At 46.7% G+C, this 18,457-nt stretch overlaps 1 protein-coding gene across 2 annotated transcripts in view; it reads left to right on the top strand.

Moving 5' to 3' along the window:
• LOC147725943 (vomeronasal type-2 receptor 26-like) overlaps window positions 1-18,012 on the top strand; it is a 38,510-nt gene extending 20,498 nt beyond the window's left edge. For both annotated transcript variants that reach the window (XM_086960069.1, XM_086960068.1), the window contains one exon: window positions 15,832-18,012. In XM_086960069.1, the coding sequence (XP_086816195.1) occupies window positions 15,834-16,721 (888 nt within the window). In that variant the 5' untranslated portion in view covers window positions 15,832-15,833 and the 3' untranslated portion in view covers window positions 16,722-18,012. The remainder of the gene's footprint in view (window positions 1-15,831) is intronic.
• The last annotated feature ends 445 nt before the right edge of the window (window positions 18,013-18,457 follow it).

The raw sequence follows: 18,457 nt of genomic DNA, 5'->3' as shown, positions 1-18,457 counted from the left end.
TGAGACCAGCCATGCTTTATTTACAATCTCTGGGAAATATACGCATCACATTCTCCATGGCAAACTTTCTAGTGGCAGCGGTCAGATCAAGAAGATGTAAGAACCTGTCAAATCAGTGTGTATAAACCGTTTTTAGTGATTTTAAAACTGTTTTTACTGTAATACTATGTCAAATGAACTCGATTGTAAAGAAACTGTTTAATTCTATTTTATTTGTATATAATACTGTTTTTATGTCCTTTGTATGATTGTAATCGAATCGAATAAAGTTAATTTGACTGACTGACTGACTGATTCAGACGCATTAATTTCTGAATCAGTATCCACTGTAGAGCCTGTTGATGTTCCTAATTCTGAGTCTGAGTCTGACTCCAGGTCCAAGCCACTATTCTCACTCTCATCCTCATCATCTGCCTCATCATTGCCTGTGAAAAAAACATCCTCGCTGGGGGAGGCCAGAATAGATCCTGAGACAGTTGGTACTTTCTTGCCAGTTTTATAATTTGCGTTTATATTTTCATTTGTAAGATTCTTGACCCCTGGTTTCACTAAATCTGAGGGTGTTTCTTCATCAACTACGTTCTCTTGAATCAGTTCTGGCATTGTTCTTTCATTGGAATCCCCATTCTGGTCACTCACATCTATGTTAGCACAGGCACTGGCTAGTTCAGAGGGTACATCTGTCTCTTTAACTTTGAATTCATTGCTAAATGCTTCTTTCCCCTTTAATTGCTCGGCCCCGCCCCCTACCGTGACTGCAGAAAAGCCTGGTAATCCCGAGGGCTCTGTAACTTCATTTTGATTGTCAACCTCCACCACGGGGTTCACTCCCTCAGCTACTCCAGTTGGTTCAGCCGCTTCTGTGAGTGTACCACGCTGCTTCTCTCCGCACAGGGATACCAGTGTTGGAACGGGGAACACACGATGCGGCTGGGGCTCCAGGATCGTCTGTAGGTACTTCCTCCTCTCCATTACCCCATCCATCTCGATCGCGAGTTTTTTTAAGGGACCGTAGGAGTTTAGGAGCCATTGCCCTTGACAGATTCCTCCAATGAACCCGTCCAGACCGGAGAGACCGTGCTACAAAGGAGGAGATGATCTTGAATAGGGTCTTTTCCTTTGTCTGAGTAGATTCCTCTACTTGTGCAGGCCAGGCCAAAAGGTGGACACTCCAAACATCACGTTCGACAGCCAGTGCCCAGCAGCTGTCAACTCTTCTGTAATTTTCTCCAATACTCTCCGGTATTGTCCTGATGTCGGCTCGGCTCAGTTTAGTCTGTAATCCATTAGAGCGCTGACTATGGTAGACGGGGCTGAAAAGATTTATATAATGCAAAAGTAAGCCAAGGGGTGAGCACTTTATTTACTCTTTTAAAGCACTTTGCACTTTGAGGGCGCCGTGTAGCGGACCTAGCGCTCACGTGACCCCCTTGTACCGGCTTCCATTGCCGCTGGCCACGCCCACCTGTAGGCCATGCCCCCTTCCCGCCCTTCTTAAGCACTGAAACGCTAGCGCTCAGTTGGTTCCAGTCTCCTGAGGCGAAAAGCCGTGAGTAGCTGCATTGAAAAAGTGATTTGTGTGATTTTAAAACTTTATTTACTCTTTTAAGGCACTTTGCACTTTGAGGGCGCCGTGTAGCGGACCTAGCGCTCACATGACCCCCTTGTACCGGCTTCCATCGCCGCTGGCCACGCCCACCTGTAGGCCACGCCCCCTTCCCGCCCTTGAGGCCTCCTATTTCAATGTGCAACTTCAGAACGCGCAGCGGACGTGCGCAGCGGGCGCGCCGTTTGCGCGCCGAAGGCGCGCCTAAGGCAAGCCCATCTGCGCCCGTCCGCGGCCGGACGGGGCTAGGGGCACGACTCCATGCCAATTTTACATCGTACTCTTCTGAGGAGATCACCACCCTCCAAGGCCACTGGCCACTCTCAGAATCCGTCCGTAGGCACATTGCCTCATTAGGGCTTGCCCCTTCCTCTACTTCAACATCACCGCCGCCTCTGACGGCCTCGCCGCCGCTTTGCTCTTCCACGCCTGACCCCCCCCCCTACTCCTTCATTATCCGACTTTTTGCTCAACACCAGGTCAGCGGTCAAACACCATCATGAGCTGTTTGTCCTGCTCGACTCCGAGAAGCCTGACTTACTGCTCTTGACCGAAACCTGGTTCTGTGATTCTTCCCTTCCCGCTCTTTTGGCTACCCTTCCCCCTTCCTACGTTGCCTTGCGCGCCGATCGCCCGGCGGGTAGGGTAGGCGGTGGTGTGGCATTAATTGTTCGGTCTGAATTGAATTTTCAATCCCTTCCCTCCCCTCCATCCCCCCCACTGAATTCCTTGTAGTCCGCTCCCTCTCCTTCTCCCCCCCAATTACATGCCTCCTGATGTATCGCCCACCCAAGCCTTCGTCTCTGTTCTTACCTGCATTTCAAGACCTACTGGCCACCCTGGTGGTCAACTACGCCTCGGTCTTGGTGCTAGGCGATTTTAACTACTGGCCCTTGGACCCTTCTGAGTGTACTGCTTCGAAAGAATTCACCGAATCTCTTCTCTCTTTGAACTTCGTTCCGCACATATCTGTCCCCACTCATTCTCACGGTCACATACTCGACCAGGTTTGGTCCCTTAACCTTCCTGTTTCCCCGGTGTCTGTATCTCCCTGCCCCTGGTCCGACCATGCCCTTATCTCTTTCTCCATTTATCTCAACCCTGTATACAAGGTCCCACACGCCAAAAACACCTGGGCGCGGAATTGGAACAGAGTTGATCTTCCCTCCTTGACCTCCCTGCTTCGGAACTCCATTCCGACCCTCTCTGGTCTTTCATCCGACTCTCAAGCCATTGCTATTAATACCTGGCTGGCTGGAGGTTGTGACTCAGTGGCTCCTATGCGTCGTATTTCTATTCGACGACCCAAGGACTCCAACAGGTGGTTCAACGACTATCTAAAAGAGCTAAAACTGACCGTACGGCAAGCAGAGAGGCAATGGAGAAAAAATTACTGCCCCTCACTAAAAATTCATTATCTCACACTACTTACCGAATATAAAAAAACAATCCTAGCCGCCAAAACCATCTACTTCTCAACTAAAATAACGATAGCCGAAAATATACCTAGGGAGATTTTCGGTATAGTGAACGACCTAGCTTTTTCCAACAGAGCCTCACCCCAAATCCCCCCATCCCAGGCCCTGTGTGACCAACTAAACACCTACTTTCTGGACAAGATCGCAACCATTAAGGCCAACATACCCCTCCCCTCATCTGCCTTCGTTGATCCTTCCCCTCCCACTGTTCAATGCCAACTTACCTCCATTCCCCCCCTCATTGAGGAAGTATTCTTGGAGATACTCCCCAAAGTAAAATCCGGTTCTCCGGCAGACATGTGGCCGGCACGAATCCTGCAACAAATTTACTCCGCTTGTCCCGAACCCCCCATTACTTTCCTCAATAGTTCCCTTACGCAGAGAGTAGTGACCCCCGCGCTCAAATCAGCCACCATAGTGCCCATTCTAAAGAAGCCTTGCGCTGACCCGTCCATCTCAGCCAACTACCACCCCATTTCCCTGCTGCCCTATTTGGGCAAGGTGCTTGAGCGCCATGTCACCTCGGTACTCAGCACCCACGTAGAGGCAAATGGGGGTCTGGCTTCCCGCCAGGCCGGCTTCCGCCCCAGGCACTCGACCAAATCAGTCGTGGTGTCGGTCCTAGACAACCTCAGGAAGGGTATGGATCTCAACAAACACCAGGCGCTGGTGCTCCTCGACCTCTCCGCCGCCTTTGACACGGTGGACCACACCATCTTACTGTCCCGTGTCAAGGCGGCTGGAATTGAGGGATCAGCCCTGGTCTGGCTATCCTCCTTCCTGAGGGACCGCACCCAGGCGGTTCGGCTGGGAGACTTCACGACCACCTCACTTCACGTCACCTATGGTGTTCCCCAGGGTTCCTCTCTTTCCCCCTTACTGTTCAACCTTTACATCTTCCCTCTTATTTTCGCACTTCAGCAGCTGGAGGTCACCGTGTACAACTATGCGGATGACCTCCAGCTCATCTTTGACCTGTCCTCTTCTCACCTTTCTGTCTCAAACTTCCAGTCTATTATGATTTTCATCAGGGACTGGATGAACCACAACCATCTCAAGTTGAACCCGGATAAAACCGAGTTGGTTCTCACCGGTGGTTCTTCCAGTCCCTGGAACTCTCTCTTCTGGCCCTCCTCTTTTGGTCCCTCCCCCACTCCTACAACTACAGTCAAAACACTGGGTGTCAAAATGAACAACCAACTCACCCTCCACTCACAAAATAGCTCTGTAGTCTCCTCCTGTTTCCTCACCCTTCGAACTATCCGCACCGTCTCCCTTTTCTTTTCCCCCCAGGCACTTAAGTTGATCATGGCCGCGCTGGTGATCTCGCGGCTGGATTATGCCAGTGCCCTATACAACGGCATCCCGGCATACAGCCTGCGGAGGCTCCAGATGGTCCAGAACCAGGCGGCCCGGTTGATCTATGGTCTCCCACGTTTCCACCACTCCACACCCCTCCTCAAGGAGCTCCACTGGCTTCCTGTCAAGGAACGCTCCCTCTTTAAAACCGGCTGTATGGTTTTTCAGGCCTGCCAGGGCACTGCCCCGCCTTCATTTCCTCGCTGATAAATGAATACGACCCGATCAGAGAGCTTCGTTCCTCTTCCAAGTCTCTCCTGCAAATCCCACGTTTCAAACGTAAAAAGTGGGATGGAGCCAATTTCTCTACCTTGGCTCCCACATTCTGGAACTCTCTCCCCGATCACCTTCGTTCTGCCACTCAATATGTCTCTTTCCGCAAAGACCTAAAAACGTTCCTGTTCAAACAGGCCTTCTCCGTGTAAACTGGCTCCTCCTTGCCCTACGACAGGTTCACTTCGCCCTCAGTTGCTGGACCCTCCACTAGCGCCAAGAAACCGTACGGTGAACGTTGCGCTCTATAAATGTTTTAAATTCAAATTCACCGTATAGACTGATTACACCACCATCAGGAGGAGAGCCAGGCGTGACTTTCCCCTACAGCGTCTCGGCGGCCATCTTGCCCCCTGGGTCCCCGATCCAGTAAAAAAAAAAAGAGAGAGACTAATAATATCATGCAACAGTAGAACTCTATTGTATGTTTAAATATTTGGCTCCTGAGTTAAGACTGTATATTCCTCTCTCTGGGTCAGGGAGAGGGGTAGGCATGTATTGGCGTTTTGACGGGTATCATTAGCTCTAGATTGGTGGTTGGGGTTTAACATTATCTTGGGGGGAGCACCATGAGTGGCATTTATGGATTAAGAGAATCAGGGGAGGGAGGGCGTGGCATCCTGTAGGCATCGTCGGCCAGACATAGGTCCTTCGGACCTATTTGCCTGTAGGGGGGGTGGGTTTCTGTGGGAGGGTTGTCTGGGGTGGGGGAGGGAGGGAACAAGGGCAGGGCACATGGGCATTGGAATCTGTTGGGATTATGAAGAACACGATTTGAAATGGAATTATGAGTATGGGCTCCCAACTGAAGGGATTGTGAATATAAGAACGGGAATCTGTGTAATAGATGTAGCGAAGAACGAGTCTGGAAGTTTGGTAAATAAAAGCGAGCAGTTAGCCGGTAGTCCCTTAAAAACTAGATATGTCTCTTAGATTTGTAACGTGGAACGTATGTAGCTTAAATGACGTCCATAAGAGACAAAAGATAGGAACTCGACTGCGGCAAATGAATGTAGATTTCGTATTTCTGCAAGAGACACATATAATGAGTACCCAAGAGTTTTGTCTCAATCAGTTGGGGTTTCACTTAATAGCAAGGTCTAAGCAGGGGATGAAAATCAGAGGGGTAGCTAATCTTTCAAGGAGTAAAAACGTGGTAATCGGGAAAAAATTAGAAGATCAATGGGGTAGGTGGGCTATGGTTGAGGTTCTGATAGAGGGAGTATGGACAACATTGGTGGCGGTGTATGGTTCAACCCAGGAATTCTTACAGTTCTTAGACTCTTAGTTAGCAGCCTGGCCCCCTCAGGTTATTATAGGTGGTGACTTGAACATTAATGGGGCAGAGGGGCTGGGGGTAGGCTCGACTAGAAGTTATAAAGGTAGGAAGAAAAGAGTACATAAAGCTCTGGTTGATCTTTTAGAGAATAATACTCTGCAAGATGTCTGGGGGACAATCAGATCGGATCAAACAGGCTTTACATATTACTCTGCACCACACCGTATATGTGTCCGATTAGATTATTTCTTGATATCTAACGATCTTATGACTAGAGTAGAAATCGATAGGCTCCCACAAATTTTTTGCGATCACAACCCCCTAATATTAACGATGAAGTCAGAAGGGAGAATAAGATTAAGAAGGGTTTGGACATTTGAAAGAGGGCTCCTTTTGGACAATGACTATATATCACACATGTCTAAATGGATCAGTGAGTTTTTTAAGAATAATAGAGGGAGCGCCCCGGTGGGAGTTATATGGGATGCCTTTAAGGTGGGTGCTCGTGGAGAGACATGCAGCTATAGCTCTTATAAACGGAAGTAGAACGACTCAGGTATAGTGATATAGAGAGGGCCGTCTCAGAGGCAGAGGAACAGCTTAATAAGTGTGTCATAATGGGTGAACCAATTGAACAATCAATTATAGATCTAATGAAAGCAAATAGTGAAGCTGAGGATGACCTGGCAAATAAGGCAGCCCAATACTACACTATTAGAAGGGAGAGGTGCTACGAGTTTAGTGAAAAAGTCGGACATGTCCTCGCCATGCGCACTAGACAGATAGCGGCAGACGGGACTGTCAGGGAGATCAGGGATGAAAATGGAAGGCTACACTCAGACTCTGAGGAAATTAGGAAAGTGTTTAGGAAATTTTATCAGACACTATATGACGCCCAACACCCCAGTAGTGCTGAAGAGGTAAGCGAATACCTTCAGAATATCCCAGTCGAGAGGGTCTCCGCTGAAGACGCAGAAGGGTTAGAGAAAATTCTGGACCACTCTAGACCTGTATCGTCTGTTAACGATTGACCACTATAATCATGGAATGCCTCCTCGAAGCGAGTAAAGAAATCTGAAACCGTTTCATCAGGCTTTTGTTTGCACAAAGCTAACATAGTCCAATCAATCTTTTTAGAAGGAACGAGCGTTTTTAATTTAATCAAAATAGCCGCTGGAAGGTCTAAAATCAACTGACAAGGCTTGCATGCTGGTTTCCTTTCTAAGTCAGCTTCATTAATCTCTTTCCATGTACCCCCTAGCACTGTTTCATCATTATTCTTACGAATTTGTCTCCACATATCAGGCGGAAGTATTAACCCAAAGAACAAATCTATATCAACCAGAGTCATCACACAAGATGAAATAGCCCCTTCCACCCCCTCGTAGAATGCTGCCGGATTCGTACGAAGATCAGGTAAAGAATTTTTCAGTGCCATAACATCCGCTCTATTCCAAGGCGTATACACCCAATTATATACAAAATACCCCTTCGCATCTTTTGACCTTCTATCATCATCTGTACCCTCCCCTTTCGGTGGAACATACAAGGGTGCGGCTTCACGCATAGGCATAACATGCAATGCAGAATTCTTATCTGAACCCCGGAGAGAACACTCCTTAATCTGCTCGCTATTCTCCGACTCGGACTCCTTTTGCTTCCTTTTCCGCTCCTCCCGCAATCCGGTTGTTTCATCTCGCAGCTGGATCAGTTGCTTGAAAAGGCCATCAACATCTGCAAGATCAAATAAACCTTTATCCAAATTCTCACGACATACTGACACAGCTTTAGGTTCAAACGTGTCTGAAAGTTGACGATACGCGGCAACAACTTCATCCGCCAAATTAGACAGAAAATACAGTAATTCATGATCCGTCCACCTACTCCTCTCCGCAACCACCTCAGCCTGAGAAACACAATTCTTATTCACTTTACGAGCCCAACTACGTAAATGTGCGGACCTCTCCGTGGTAAACCTGAGAGCAGATATGCCCTTCTTTTCCGACTTATCCTGCCCATCATCACCCGAATCTTCAGCTGGAGCCGTTGGCGAAACATACGGAGGCGGTGACCGATCTAGCAATGAAAAATCATCAATTTCATTATTAAGGACAGGATAAAGCAGTCGACGAATAGGGAATTGACCCGTCGTTTGTAATTTACGTTCCCGTTCCTCCCTCTCTCTTTTCTCCTGAGCCTCTTTTTCCTCAAGCTGTAAAGCCTTATCCCGAGCAGCCTTGCGCTGCTCTTTGTCCGCCAAGGCAACTTCACGTTTCATTCGCTCACGCACCGCTTTCTCCCACATTCGCACACAATCAAACATGTTTTGTCTAGACCTGCATTGAAACAGACATTGCTCCACAAACTGTACTTTTTGCAAATAGAACGACCCATGTAGTGGCCATTGCAATTCAGGATCCGACTTTGTATACTTATGCCAAAGTTTACTGTACATTATAGGGGGAAGGCCATGTTTAATGTACATTTCGCGATTTGGTGTTCCCTCTGGGGGAGCCGGCTGTGATTCCGCTAACCTAATTGTGGTACCATTTCCAAGACAGCACATCCCTCAAAGCGTGCTGAAAACAGGCATGTTCAAAAAGTATCACGAAAGCGTGACACCGTATAAAATGTCACTTACAGTACTTCACACAAATGTGCCGCTCAGAGGAAAAAAACAACGTTAGAGAAACATCTCTACATGCCTGCCTATGTGAAGTGCACTACACATATAGATTCAAAGTTCACAAATTCACAAATTCACAAGTTCACAAATGTTAGCTAACTCAAATCAAAGTCATAGGTCACAGAATTTCGGCAAGTGTCCGAGGACTACCTTACCGATCATAAATCATAGAACTTCAGTAAGCGTCCGCAGACTACCTCACCGATCACAAATCTTACCCAAAGTCTCAAAAGTCCAGATTCCAACTGCCAAGGTCTTTTAATCGAATCAGCCAAACAGCACTTTATCCAGCAACACAGACGATCGAAACTCAGTCGGAGACCGGCGCCACCTGGAAGGTCAGATCGGAAGGAAAGGAAAAAACACTGTGGGTGCCAAGACTCGGGTCACTTAGTGGCAGCGCGCGTCCATGGCGAGTGTCCAAACCTTCGTCACGACCTCTCCTTCGGGCATCCGAGTCACCGATGAGTCCCTTCGTGGTCGCCAATTTGTAGTATCGGGTTCCCAAGGCCTACATGTTCCGAAGATAACCCACATACATTAGAAGAACTGTTGGCACGGAAACTGTAAAAGTCAAAGAACAAGTTTATTAAGACCCCATGGGGTGGTGGTACACTCATACAGCACCCTTCGGTAATGCAAGAGGTATCACCCCGAACATCGGTGTGACCCCCTCTTTTATACAATTCTACAGGTAATAAAACGGACAAGCGGCACAAAGTTACAGAACATTATGTACATATAAGGGCATGTTTTGGAACACTGCCAGCTCATTGGAGGGTTTCAAACCCACTGGTCAGTTTGCGGCACATTCCTAAGGAGTGACTGGTTAGTGTGAACTGCGCATGTGTGAAACTGACCAATACTAAAAATAGCCTGTTACTGGGCAGACTCGAGTGGTCAATGGAACGGACAAAGGACTAAAGGGCACGCTGGCCACGAGGTCGCTCATGATCTAAAATGGCCGCCACTACATATAAAATGGCGTTTCTATGTATAGCCAATTTAAGCAAGAAACGTGTAGCAAAGCTAAGCGCTAACCCAGCCATCGTCAAAATACGACACTGGTAACGCTCATAAATGTCTATGGCCCCAATGCTGACGACCCCGATTTCTATGTCAATCTATGGAACAAGGTCTACCTATTGCCCCCATCGGCTATAATCTGTGGGGGAGATTTGAATGTCACTCTGGATGGAGTATTGGACAGGAAACAGGATAGGCCCTCTGTGTGAAAGAGAGCAGCTGACGCGGTGTTGGATGGCATGGGAGGGCTTGGAATGGTGGATGCATGGCAGTTGAAACATCCTGGGCGAAAGGAGGGCACGTGTTACACATCAGCTCATGACACGTGGTCCAGGCTGGATTATTGGTTGGTGACCCGAGATGTCAGCGGATGGGTAATGGATGTTGGGCATCTTCCCCGTACACTTTCTGATCATGGGCCAGTGTGTATGGAGGTAGGAATACCGTCACATGTGCCAGCCCCTTTTACCTGGAGACTACCGCTGGGCTCTCTGACTGACTTGGTGTTGCGTGAGCGGCTGAGGATGATTATTGAGGAGTTTTTTGACAAGAATGTTGGGTCTGTGGACAGTATGTGCACGGTGTGGGAAGCCTTCAAGGTGACGGTGAGGGGAGCATGTATTGGCTTGCAATCGAGTGTGCTTAAGTCGTTGAGAGACACGATGACCAGGTTGGAGGGCGAATTGATGATGTTGGAAAGGCAGCTAGAAGAACACCCGGAGGAGAATTCACTGGCTGATATTCGTGTGAAAGTAACTGAGTACAACGATCTGGCGGACCAGGAGGTAAAATTTCTGTCCATACAAACAAGAGCACGCTATTATGGTGAGGGGGGACGGCGAGGGCGGGGTTTTGCGGCTCGTATTAAGGAACCTTGGGCTAGGCATTGTGCGGTGCAGGAGATAGAGGACAGGGATGCCACTGTAAATGTAAATGTATAGGCATTTATATAGCGCACTACTTACCCGGAGGGTCCCAAGGCGCTTTGACCGCTGCGAAACCCTTCCTGGCTTCCCTGAGAGATGGTCCCTTAATGGGTATCTCCAGGGTGAGACCAGGCATCCCCGGCGGTCTGGTGGGGCCGTTAGTGAAGATGAGGCAAGCTAATGCCCAGAGTTGCCGAGTGTGAATGCTGATCAGAGTGGGCACCGAGGCGAGAGAATTATCGAGTCCGCCGACCCTGGTCCAGAAACCTGCCACGCCGGGAATCGAACCCTGGTCCCGGGCCGTCCTCTGCTCTCGGGTCTGCCGCCTCTAACCAGTGAGCCACACTACTTCACTCCACTGTCACTAATGCAACTGACATTCTGAAATGTTTTACCAAATACTATGAATGCATGTATGAGTATAGGGAGACGGCGGGAGAGGATGAGATCGCACGATATCTCGAAGATATCGCGCTGGTCTGGATCTCAAGGGGTCAGGAGGAGTTCCTCATGCATCATATAACGGAGGGGGAGTTTAGGGATGCAATTGCCTCCTTACCAAATGGCAAGGCAGCAGGCACCGATGGGTTGCCGTCCGAATTTTATAAGGAATATGTGGATCTCTTGCTCCCGCATCAGGCGATGGTTCTGGAGGAGGCGGTGGAACAGGGACAATTTCGGGCCACAATGAGAGAGGCACTGTTAGTTGCTCTTCCGAAGCCAGGTAAGCCGCCAAACAAATGCGAATCGTATCAGCCATTATCCCTTATGAACACTGATGTTAAAATTATAGCGAAAGTGTTGGCAACCAGATTACGTCTGCTCCTCCCGGACATGGTTTTGCCGGACCAGTCTGGCTTTATTCCCCTCCGATCCACCACCCACAATCTGAGAGCTCTCTTTGCGGTGCTACATCTTCTCAAACCGGACCTAGCTGCAGTGGCTGTCATGCTAGATGCTGCAAAGGCCTTCGACTCGGTCGCATGGCGCTACATGATAGCGATACTTCATCGTATGGGAGTGCCATTTTTTTTACGTCACTGGTGACTTTACTATACACGAATCCCGAGGCGCGGGTTCGGGTGAATGGCCATGTCTCGGCTCCATTTCCTGTGCATCGAGGGACTAGGCAAGGCTGTCCCTTCTCGCCTTTACTATTCGCTCTTGTGATGGAACCCCTAGCATGTGTCCTGCGGCAGCGATATGCGGACGCTGCTCTGAAGTTTCCTCTTCGGTCTCTGGCGGTGTCCATGTACGCTGATGATATGGTCCTATATGTGCGGGAGCCAGTGAAGTATCTTGAGTCCGTACTGCGCAAGTTTATTCGGTTTGGCCATCACTCAGGGCTCTCCATCAATTGGGAGAAGTCTGTTATATTACCACTCACAGACGCTGCGGTTCCCTTCCCACTGGAATTCTCCTTGGAATGGGCCGAGGAACCGGTACGCTACCTTGGAATCTTGATCCACAGGGACAGTCTGGAAGTCATTAGTGCTAATTATGGTGTAGCTATTGCTAAGCTTGAGGATCAGGTGGCGCGCTGGATTCGCCTCCCACTCACGTTTGCTGACCGAGTATCTCTCATTAAAATGGTAATACTGCCGAAGTTTTTATATTTTTTTGTTAATATTCCTATCCCGCTTAAGTCGCATTTTTTTGCTAGATTACAGTCTTTACTGATAACGCTAGTGTGGGCCGGTAAGAAACCAAGAGTGAAATGGGACATGCTGACTAAACCATATGCATTGGGGGGCTTCACCATCCCGGATATGAAGCTATACTACCTATGCGCTCAGGCGCAGTTTGCTGCTTATTGGTTGTCAGCCCCGCCGTACACGCCACATGTGGCGCTTGAAGCCTCTGCGGTTCTGCCTATTCCCCTGAAAGCAATGATCGTTTATTCACACTCTGTGTTTGAGAAGGGGGAAGTAGACACAGTGCGCTCCACCGCTAACGCCTGGCAAGAACTGGGTAGGCGGGCAGACCGGCTGCCGCTATATGCCCCAGATATGCCACTGCTGTATCACACGAACATCTCGGTCTCCAGTGAGATTGAGGCTTTACAGCTCCTTCAGGGGGTAGGCCTCAACACAGTAGGGGACCTCTATCCAGGTGCCTCTTTTCTCTCACTGCGGGATATGACGGATCGATCCCCGAACGTGGTTATGTCCACATTTATATATGCCCGACTCCGAGCTGCCATACACACCTTATATCCTACATATCCGAAGGAACCATTATCGCTAGGTCCACTGCAGTTGCTGTACACCGTGCCGGATAAAGTTAAACTGCTCTCCAGACTCTATAAAGCCTCGCAGGAGGATGGGGGGGGGGGTGCAATGACGGCAAATGCTAGGTGGGATGCGTGCTTGCCTGACCCGCTAACAGATGATGAATGGGCTGAGTGTTGTTCCATGACTGGGTGTTTTGTTGCCAACGGCAACTTTCACCTTATACACTATAAATTTGTGCATCAATGGTACTACACCCCAGTACAGCTGATGAGGTATGGTCTTCGAGAGACATCTCAGTGTGTTCGGTGTGAGGCGGATGGGGCGTACTTTGTGCATTTGGCCTTGGGCTGTGCGCGTGTGTATGCTTTTTGGGTCGCTGTGACTGATGCACTCTCTACAATGACGTCGGTTGAGGTTGCGCTGGATATCCGCTTATGCCTGTTGGGCATGGCATCTGGAGTGCCTGCAAGTGTGAGACGACTGATACTATTGGCGTTACAGATTGCTAAACATAGAGTGGCTATGGCCTGGGGAGGGAGGCGAGCACCGGAGGTACGATTGTGGCTGCAGGACATGGCGTACTGCAGGGATCAACTGGTTTGCTACCACAAGGGACTCCCTGCAAGCTCGCGCCCACGGGATATCTGGGGCTCGTATACGGCGTACATGCTCTCTTTGGATGCAGATGGAAGCACTAGCAGTGTGCATGATGGCTCCCAGGTGGGGGTGGGAGGCTCGGGTTAATTCGATGCAGGGATGGTCCACTACAGAGAAGTGCTGGATGCGTGTTGTGATTTCTCCAGTTCACAGACTATCGTTGGCTGCTTACATGTAGGGCCGTGTGGGCAAGTTGGATGTGTGATGCTGCCATGCTCAGTGCGCAGTTGTCAATAATCAAGAGCATTTGAGATGGGTTTCCCTGTTGTCCTAAACGGCTGACTGTTGTTTGAAGCTAGATCTAACACCCAAGGCACTGTGTACAGCTATCGGAACCTGACTCATGGGGTGTGGGGTGGTGGGAAGTTGGGGTATTGACTTGTTAACTGTATAAAGCACAAAATGAGACCATAATTCCTGTGTATAATGCTATTGTAAAATACAAGTGACACCTGGGAAGCGGAGAGAGACTGCCTTTATAATACCATTACGTACTGTTATAGATGTATGACTATGTGCTTCTCTTTGTCGCTGCCAAATTGATTGAGGCCGGCCCTATCAACGGGTTGTAGGCATGTTGCCGTGTACTTGTATTCTTCGCAATGAAGGTCTTCCAAAAAAAAAAAAAAATCAGCCTTTGACCTCATCTCCCGTAGCAGATTGTGGAGAGTAATGCAAGATCTGGAGATTCCCCAAGTACTGCTAACTCTTATAGTAGCCTCCATGAGGGAAACCACACAAAATCAGGTGGGGCACCCCCCAGGGGCAGATTATCTCCCCCTTCTGAGTGGAAAACTGGGTAAGACAAGGTTGTGTGATGGCACCGACGCTGTTTTCTATATTCATCAATGGTATTGTAAAATTCTTGGAAGCAACCCCAACTGATGCTCCTATATTGGTAGGTGTGAAAATCCCCATCCTCGTGTTCACAGATGATACGCTGTTAATCGTTAAAATACCAAACTGTTTTTTTGGTGCCCAGTCTTGAACATCTATAATGTGAAAGTGGTTAGTGCAGTATTATATGGGGCAGAGCTCTGGGGATTTAAAAATATTTCAAAACTAACAATAGTTGAAAACTGTTTTTTATTTAAAATCACTAACCTTCCACAAAGCACACCAGTACGGTCATTACTATAATTTAGGTAGGAAGACTTTGGCTGATAGTGCCAGACTACACTCTTTGTTGTTTTGGAGGAGAATTTGGTCAACATTTGAACAGACAATTTTTTCTGAGGGCCTAAAAGATCTAATGTTATAAGAAAATTAAATGGCTACAGGAAGTCAGATCTATCTTAGTAAGTATAGGCATGGCTGCCTTATAGGAGAATCCTGAAAACACTTTGCTTCCCTCTAAAGCACAGCTGAAGCAAAGATACTGGGGATGGGTGGCTGATAGCATCTTTAGGAATAGTGATCCTTCAACACTAACAGGCCAATTCCTAGATGTAAAACCAGTACAAAAGCTGGAACCTTATTGGGACACCATAATGAAGCCTCACGACAGAAAGCCTTATTTCCAACTTAGAGTGAGTTCATTACCTGTAAAGTCATTTACTGTGAGATTGGATTTAGTGGATGCCACTTCCGGCCCTATTTGCCATCTAAATTTTGAGTCTTTGGACCACTTGTTATTTGTGTGTCCCGCTTATAAAGTACCGCGGCGGATATTGTTGGCCCCAATTTGTAGAACTCTGGGTACCCGAAAACATGAGCTACCTCTTAGATGAATTCGTACTGAAACATGGTTACACCTTGCTATGTCTTTAGCTAACTGTTTAGGATGGACATGGATCATTAGATCAAAAGCGATTGCTGCATTGTAATAAATGTGGAATATATGCTAAATTTTTATCTTTTGGTAGCTTAAATGAAATTAGCTTTGTTTCCTCTTTTATTTTTATTTTTAATACTAAAGGTAGTAAATGTAAGGCAAGAGTTGAGTTGTGCACGGAATTTTGCATCTTATTGTAAAAAGTCTCCTTTGTATTTATGTACATAACATCGAGAGGAGTTTAAAAGTTCCATTGTTGCTTGTATAATATTTTGTGGACCTTTATCTTAATGGGAAGTTTTTAAAGTTTTAACATCTTGGTCATACATTTTGTATTGTATTCTTGCTTTTTTGACTATTTGTTGAATAAAGCTATTATGACTGAATATCATACGGTCGCTTAGAGATTTTTCTGTAAGAGCCCCTGTAGATATTGCAATTCTTTACCTTTATACATTACTTTGCCCATCAATAACAAACCACTGTTATGATACCATTTCTATTACAAATGAGACATACTTTTTTGCTTTTAGACATGGAAAACTGCCTGAAATGCTCTGAGGACCAGTGGCCCAATAAGAGGAAGGAGAGCTGCTTGCAGAAGGATGTGGTCCACCTTTCATTCACAGATAGCCTTGGTGTGAGTTTAGTCTCCATTTCTATTTGTTGCTCCATAGTCACAGCAGGAGTGTTGGGGATCTTTCTCAGATACCAGGACACACCAATAGTCAAAGCTAATAACCGAGATCTCAGCTACACCCTTCTTGTCTCTCTAATGTTGGCCTTTCTCTGCTCCCTCCTATTCATTGGACGTCCTACCTCATCTACCTGTCTGATCCAACAAGGCGCATTTGGGATTATATTTACTATTGCTGTATCTTGTGTATTAGCAAAAACAATCATTGTTGTCATTGCCTTTAATGCCACAAAGCCAGGAAGCAGCTTAAGCAGATGGGGAGGACCCCGGGTGTCTGCAGCTATGGTCCTCTTGTGCACAATGGGTGAAGTAGTAATTTGTGCCATATGGCTTCTCACCTCACCACCTCATCCAGACTCTGACACACATTCCGAAACTGGTAAGATGATCCTGTTGTGTGCCCCGGGCTCTACCACTGCCTTCTACTGTCTGATTGGTTACATGGGCCTGTTGGCCTTTATGAGCTTTATCCTGGCCTTCCTATCCCGGGACCTGCCTGATAGATTCAATGAAGCCAAGCTCATCACATTCAGCATGCTGGTGTTCTGCAGTGTGTGGGTGTCCTTCCTCCCAGCCTACCTCAGTTCTAAGGGCAGGTACATGGTGGCTGTGGAGATCTTTGCTATCTTGGCTTCCAGTGCTGGACTGCTTGGCTGTATATTCTTTCCCAAGTGTTACATCATTCTGCTCAGACCCAATTTAAACACAAGAACATCTACTGCATAGGAGCAATTTATAGCCAGAAACATTGTTTGAATCTTCTTTTTAAAACTGATCTTTATTTTTGATTTTAGAAAACAGCATATTTAATTTTTATCAGGCACATCTCATATTTGCAAATACAAGTTTCCAGCTCTTTAAAATACTATGTACAACAATGTATACATGTATATGTAGAATGAATATTGCAATTCCCATAAGTTAAAAAAAATATATTGCTGCAAGAATCCGACAGTACTAAAATACATTTCAAATTCTTCAATGTGCTTTCTTCAGTTTTCTCTTAGTTCACTGTCAGAATGTTTGTGCTTCCCACTGTCGATATCTTTTAAGTCTTTTGCTTTCTCTACACATTCAATATTATTATCCTGCAGTGTACATTGCTTGTAGTCTGGCATTTACAGTGGATGTTGTGATATGGTGACTCCTCCACCACTATCAGCATGTCAAATACTGATCACAAAAGAATGAACTAGGAAACTTGCTGTCTGATCATGGAATGACCATTTGGTGAGAATGTGGGGTGGTTTGGAGACCCTCCAGTCAATTCTGGGAGTATTCCTGTTTATCTGTGCCTGAACATTAGGGTGTTCCTAACATTACTCCACTTACTATGCATGTCTGGCATGCCAGGAGGAAATCCCAAGGAAACGCTAAGCAATGAGAAGATGCTTCTGTGATATTGTGAGTTTAATTAGATATTTCAGCTTTTTAGATTGTGTATTCCAATATTATTTTTTTTGCTGGTTCTCTTCATTGACTTTCTTAATTTTCCGTAACTGTATTTCTATTTCAAGACTGCTAGTCTCTGTTTTCTTTAATGTTGCTTCCAATTTGAACTGATAAGCCCTACGGGGGTGTTAGTGGTAGTATGAGACTATGAGAGGACAACTGCTTTTAGGGCTCATAATCTGAATAGTTGTACATCCAGTAGATTGTCCAAATGCAGAGTGACACAGTTGTGACTTGCAGGAGTCTAGCTCAAAGTTATTTTGGGGTCTAATAAAAAAACAATGGTAAAAAAAATAACAAGGTACTCCTCACTTCTGGCTGATTTCATCCTTGAGAACATTATTTCTAGACAACAGACTGGAACCAGACATTTATATTCACACTATGACCCTTTTTGCTTCTGTAAAACCAATGCAAAGCTTTAAACCTCGTCACACCAAGACGACAACTCACAAATGGTCTCCTAGCATGCTGTGTATCTACCCTATGTCGAAGGAACTCATGTAAAAACACCCTGATCACACTCATGATTGTCCTATTTAAACCTTTTCTTTTTTACTTCTGAAAAACCAATAAAAATAATTAAACAGAACAAGAAGCTTGATTTTTAGTATATATTCACTGATGCAAATAGCTCTGAGAAACATTGTCTGAGGTGTCATCAGGGCAGAATGATTCTGAGATCTCTATGTATATTCCTCAAAGAAAGGTTGTTGTAGCAATGACCTTTAAAGTGAACCCAGTATAAAAAGACTCACAATGTTTTCATTTCATTTTTAATAACTGGATGTTTGAGTATCACAGATTTGGTAGTTTGTCAGGCATTGCTGTTCAGCAAGTCAATTATTTAAGACAATACAGTGCAGTCACCTCTTTCCCCCCCAGCTCGCACCATTTTGACACAATGGTGCAAGGGTGCCTGTGTTGCATACATGATTGTTTTTTTTGTGGGAAGGAGCACTAACAACAATCCAGAGAGGCTAATTCCTCTTAGAAAGCGGACATAATGA

Source organism: Lissotriton vulgaris, chromosome 3_1 (genome assembly GCF_964263255.1).
Source record: "Lissotriton vulgaris chromosome 3_1, aLisVul1.2, whole genome shotgun sequence".
In the NCBI taxonomy this organism is placed as follows: Eukaryota; Metazoa; Chordata; class Amphibia; order Caudata; family Salamandridae; genus Lissotriton; species Lissotriton vulgaris.
The sequence above is the reverse complement of the archived record's forward strand: the minus strand, read 5'-3'. Positions and strand labels throughout refer to the sequence as shown.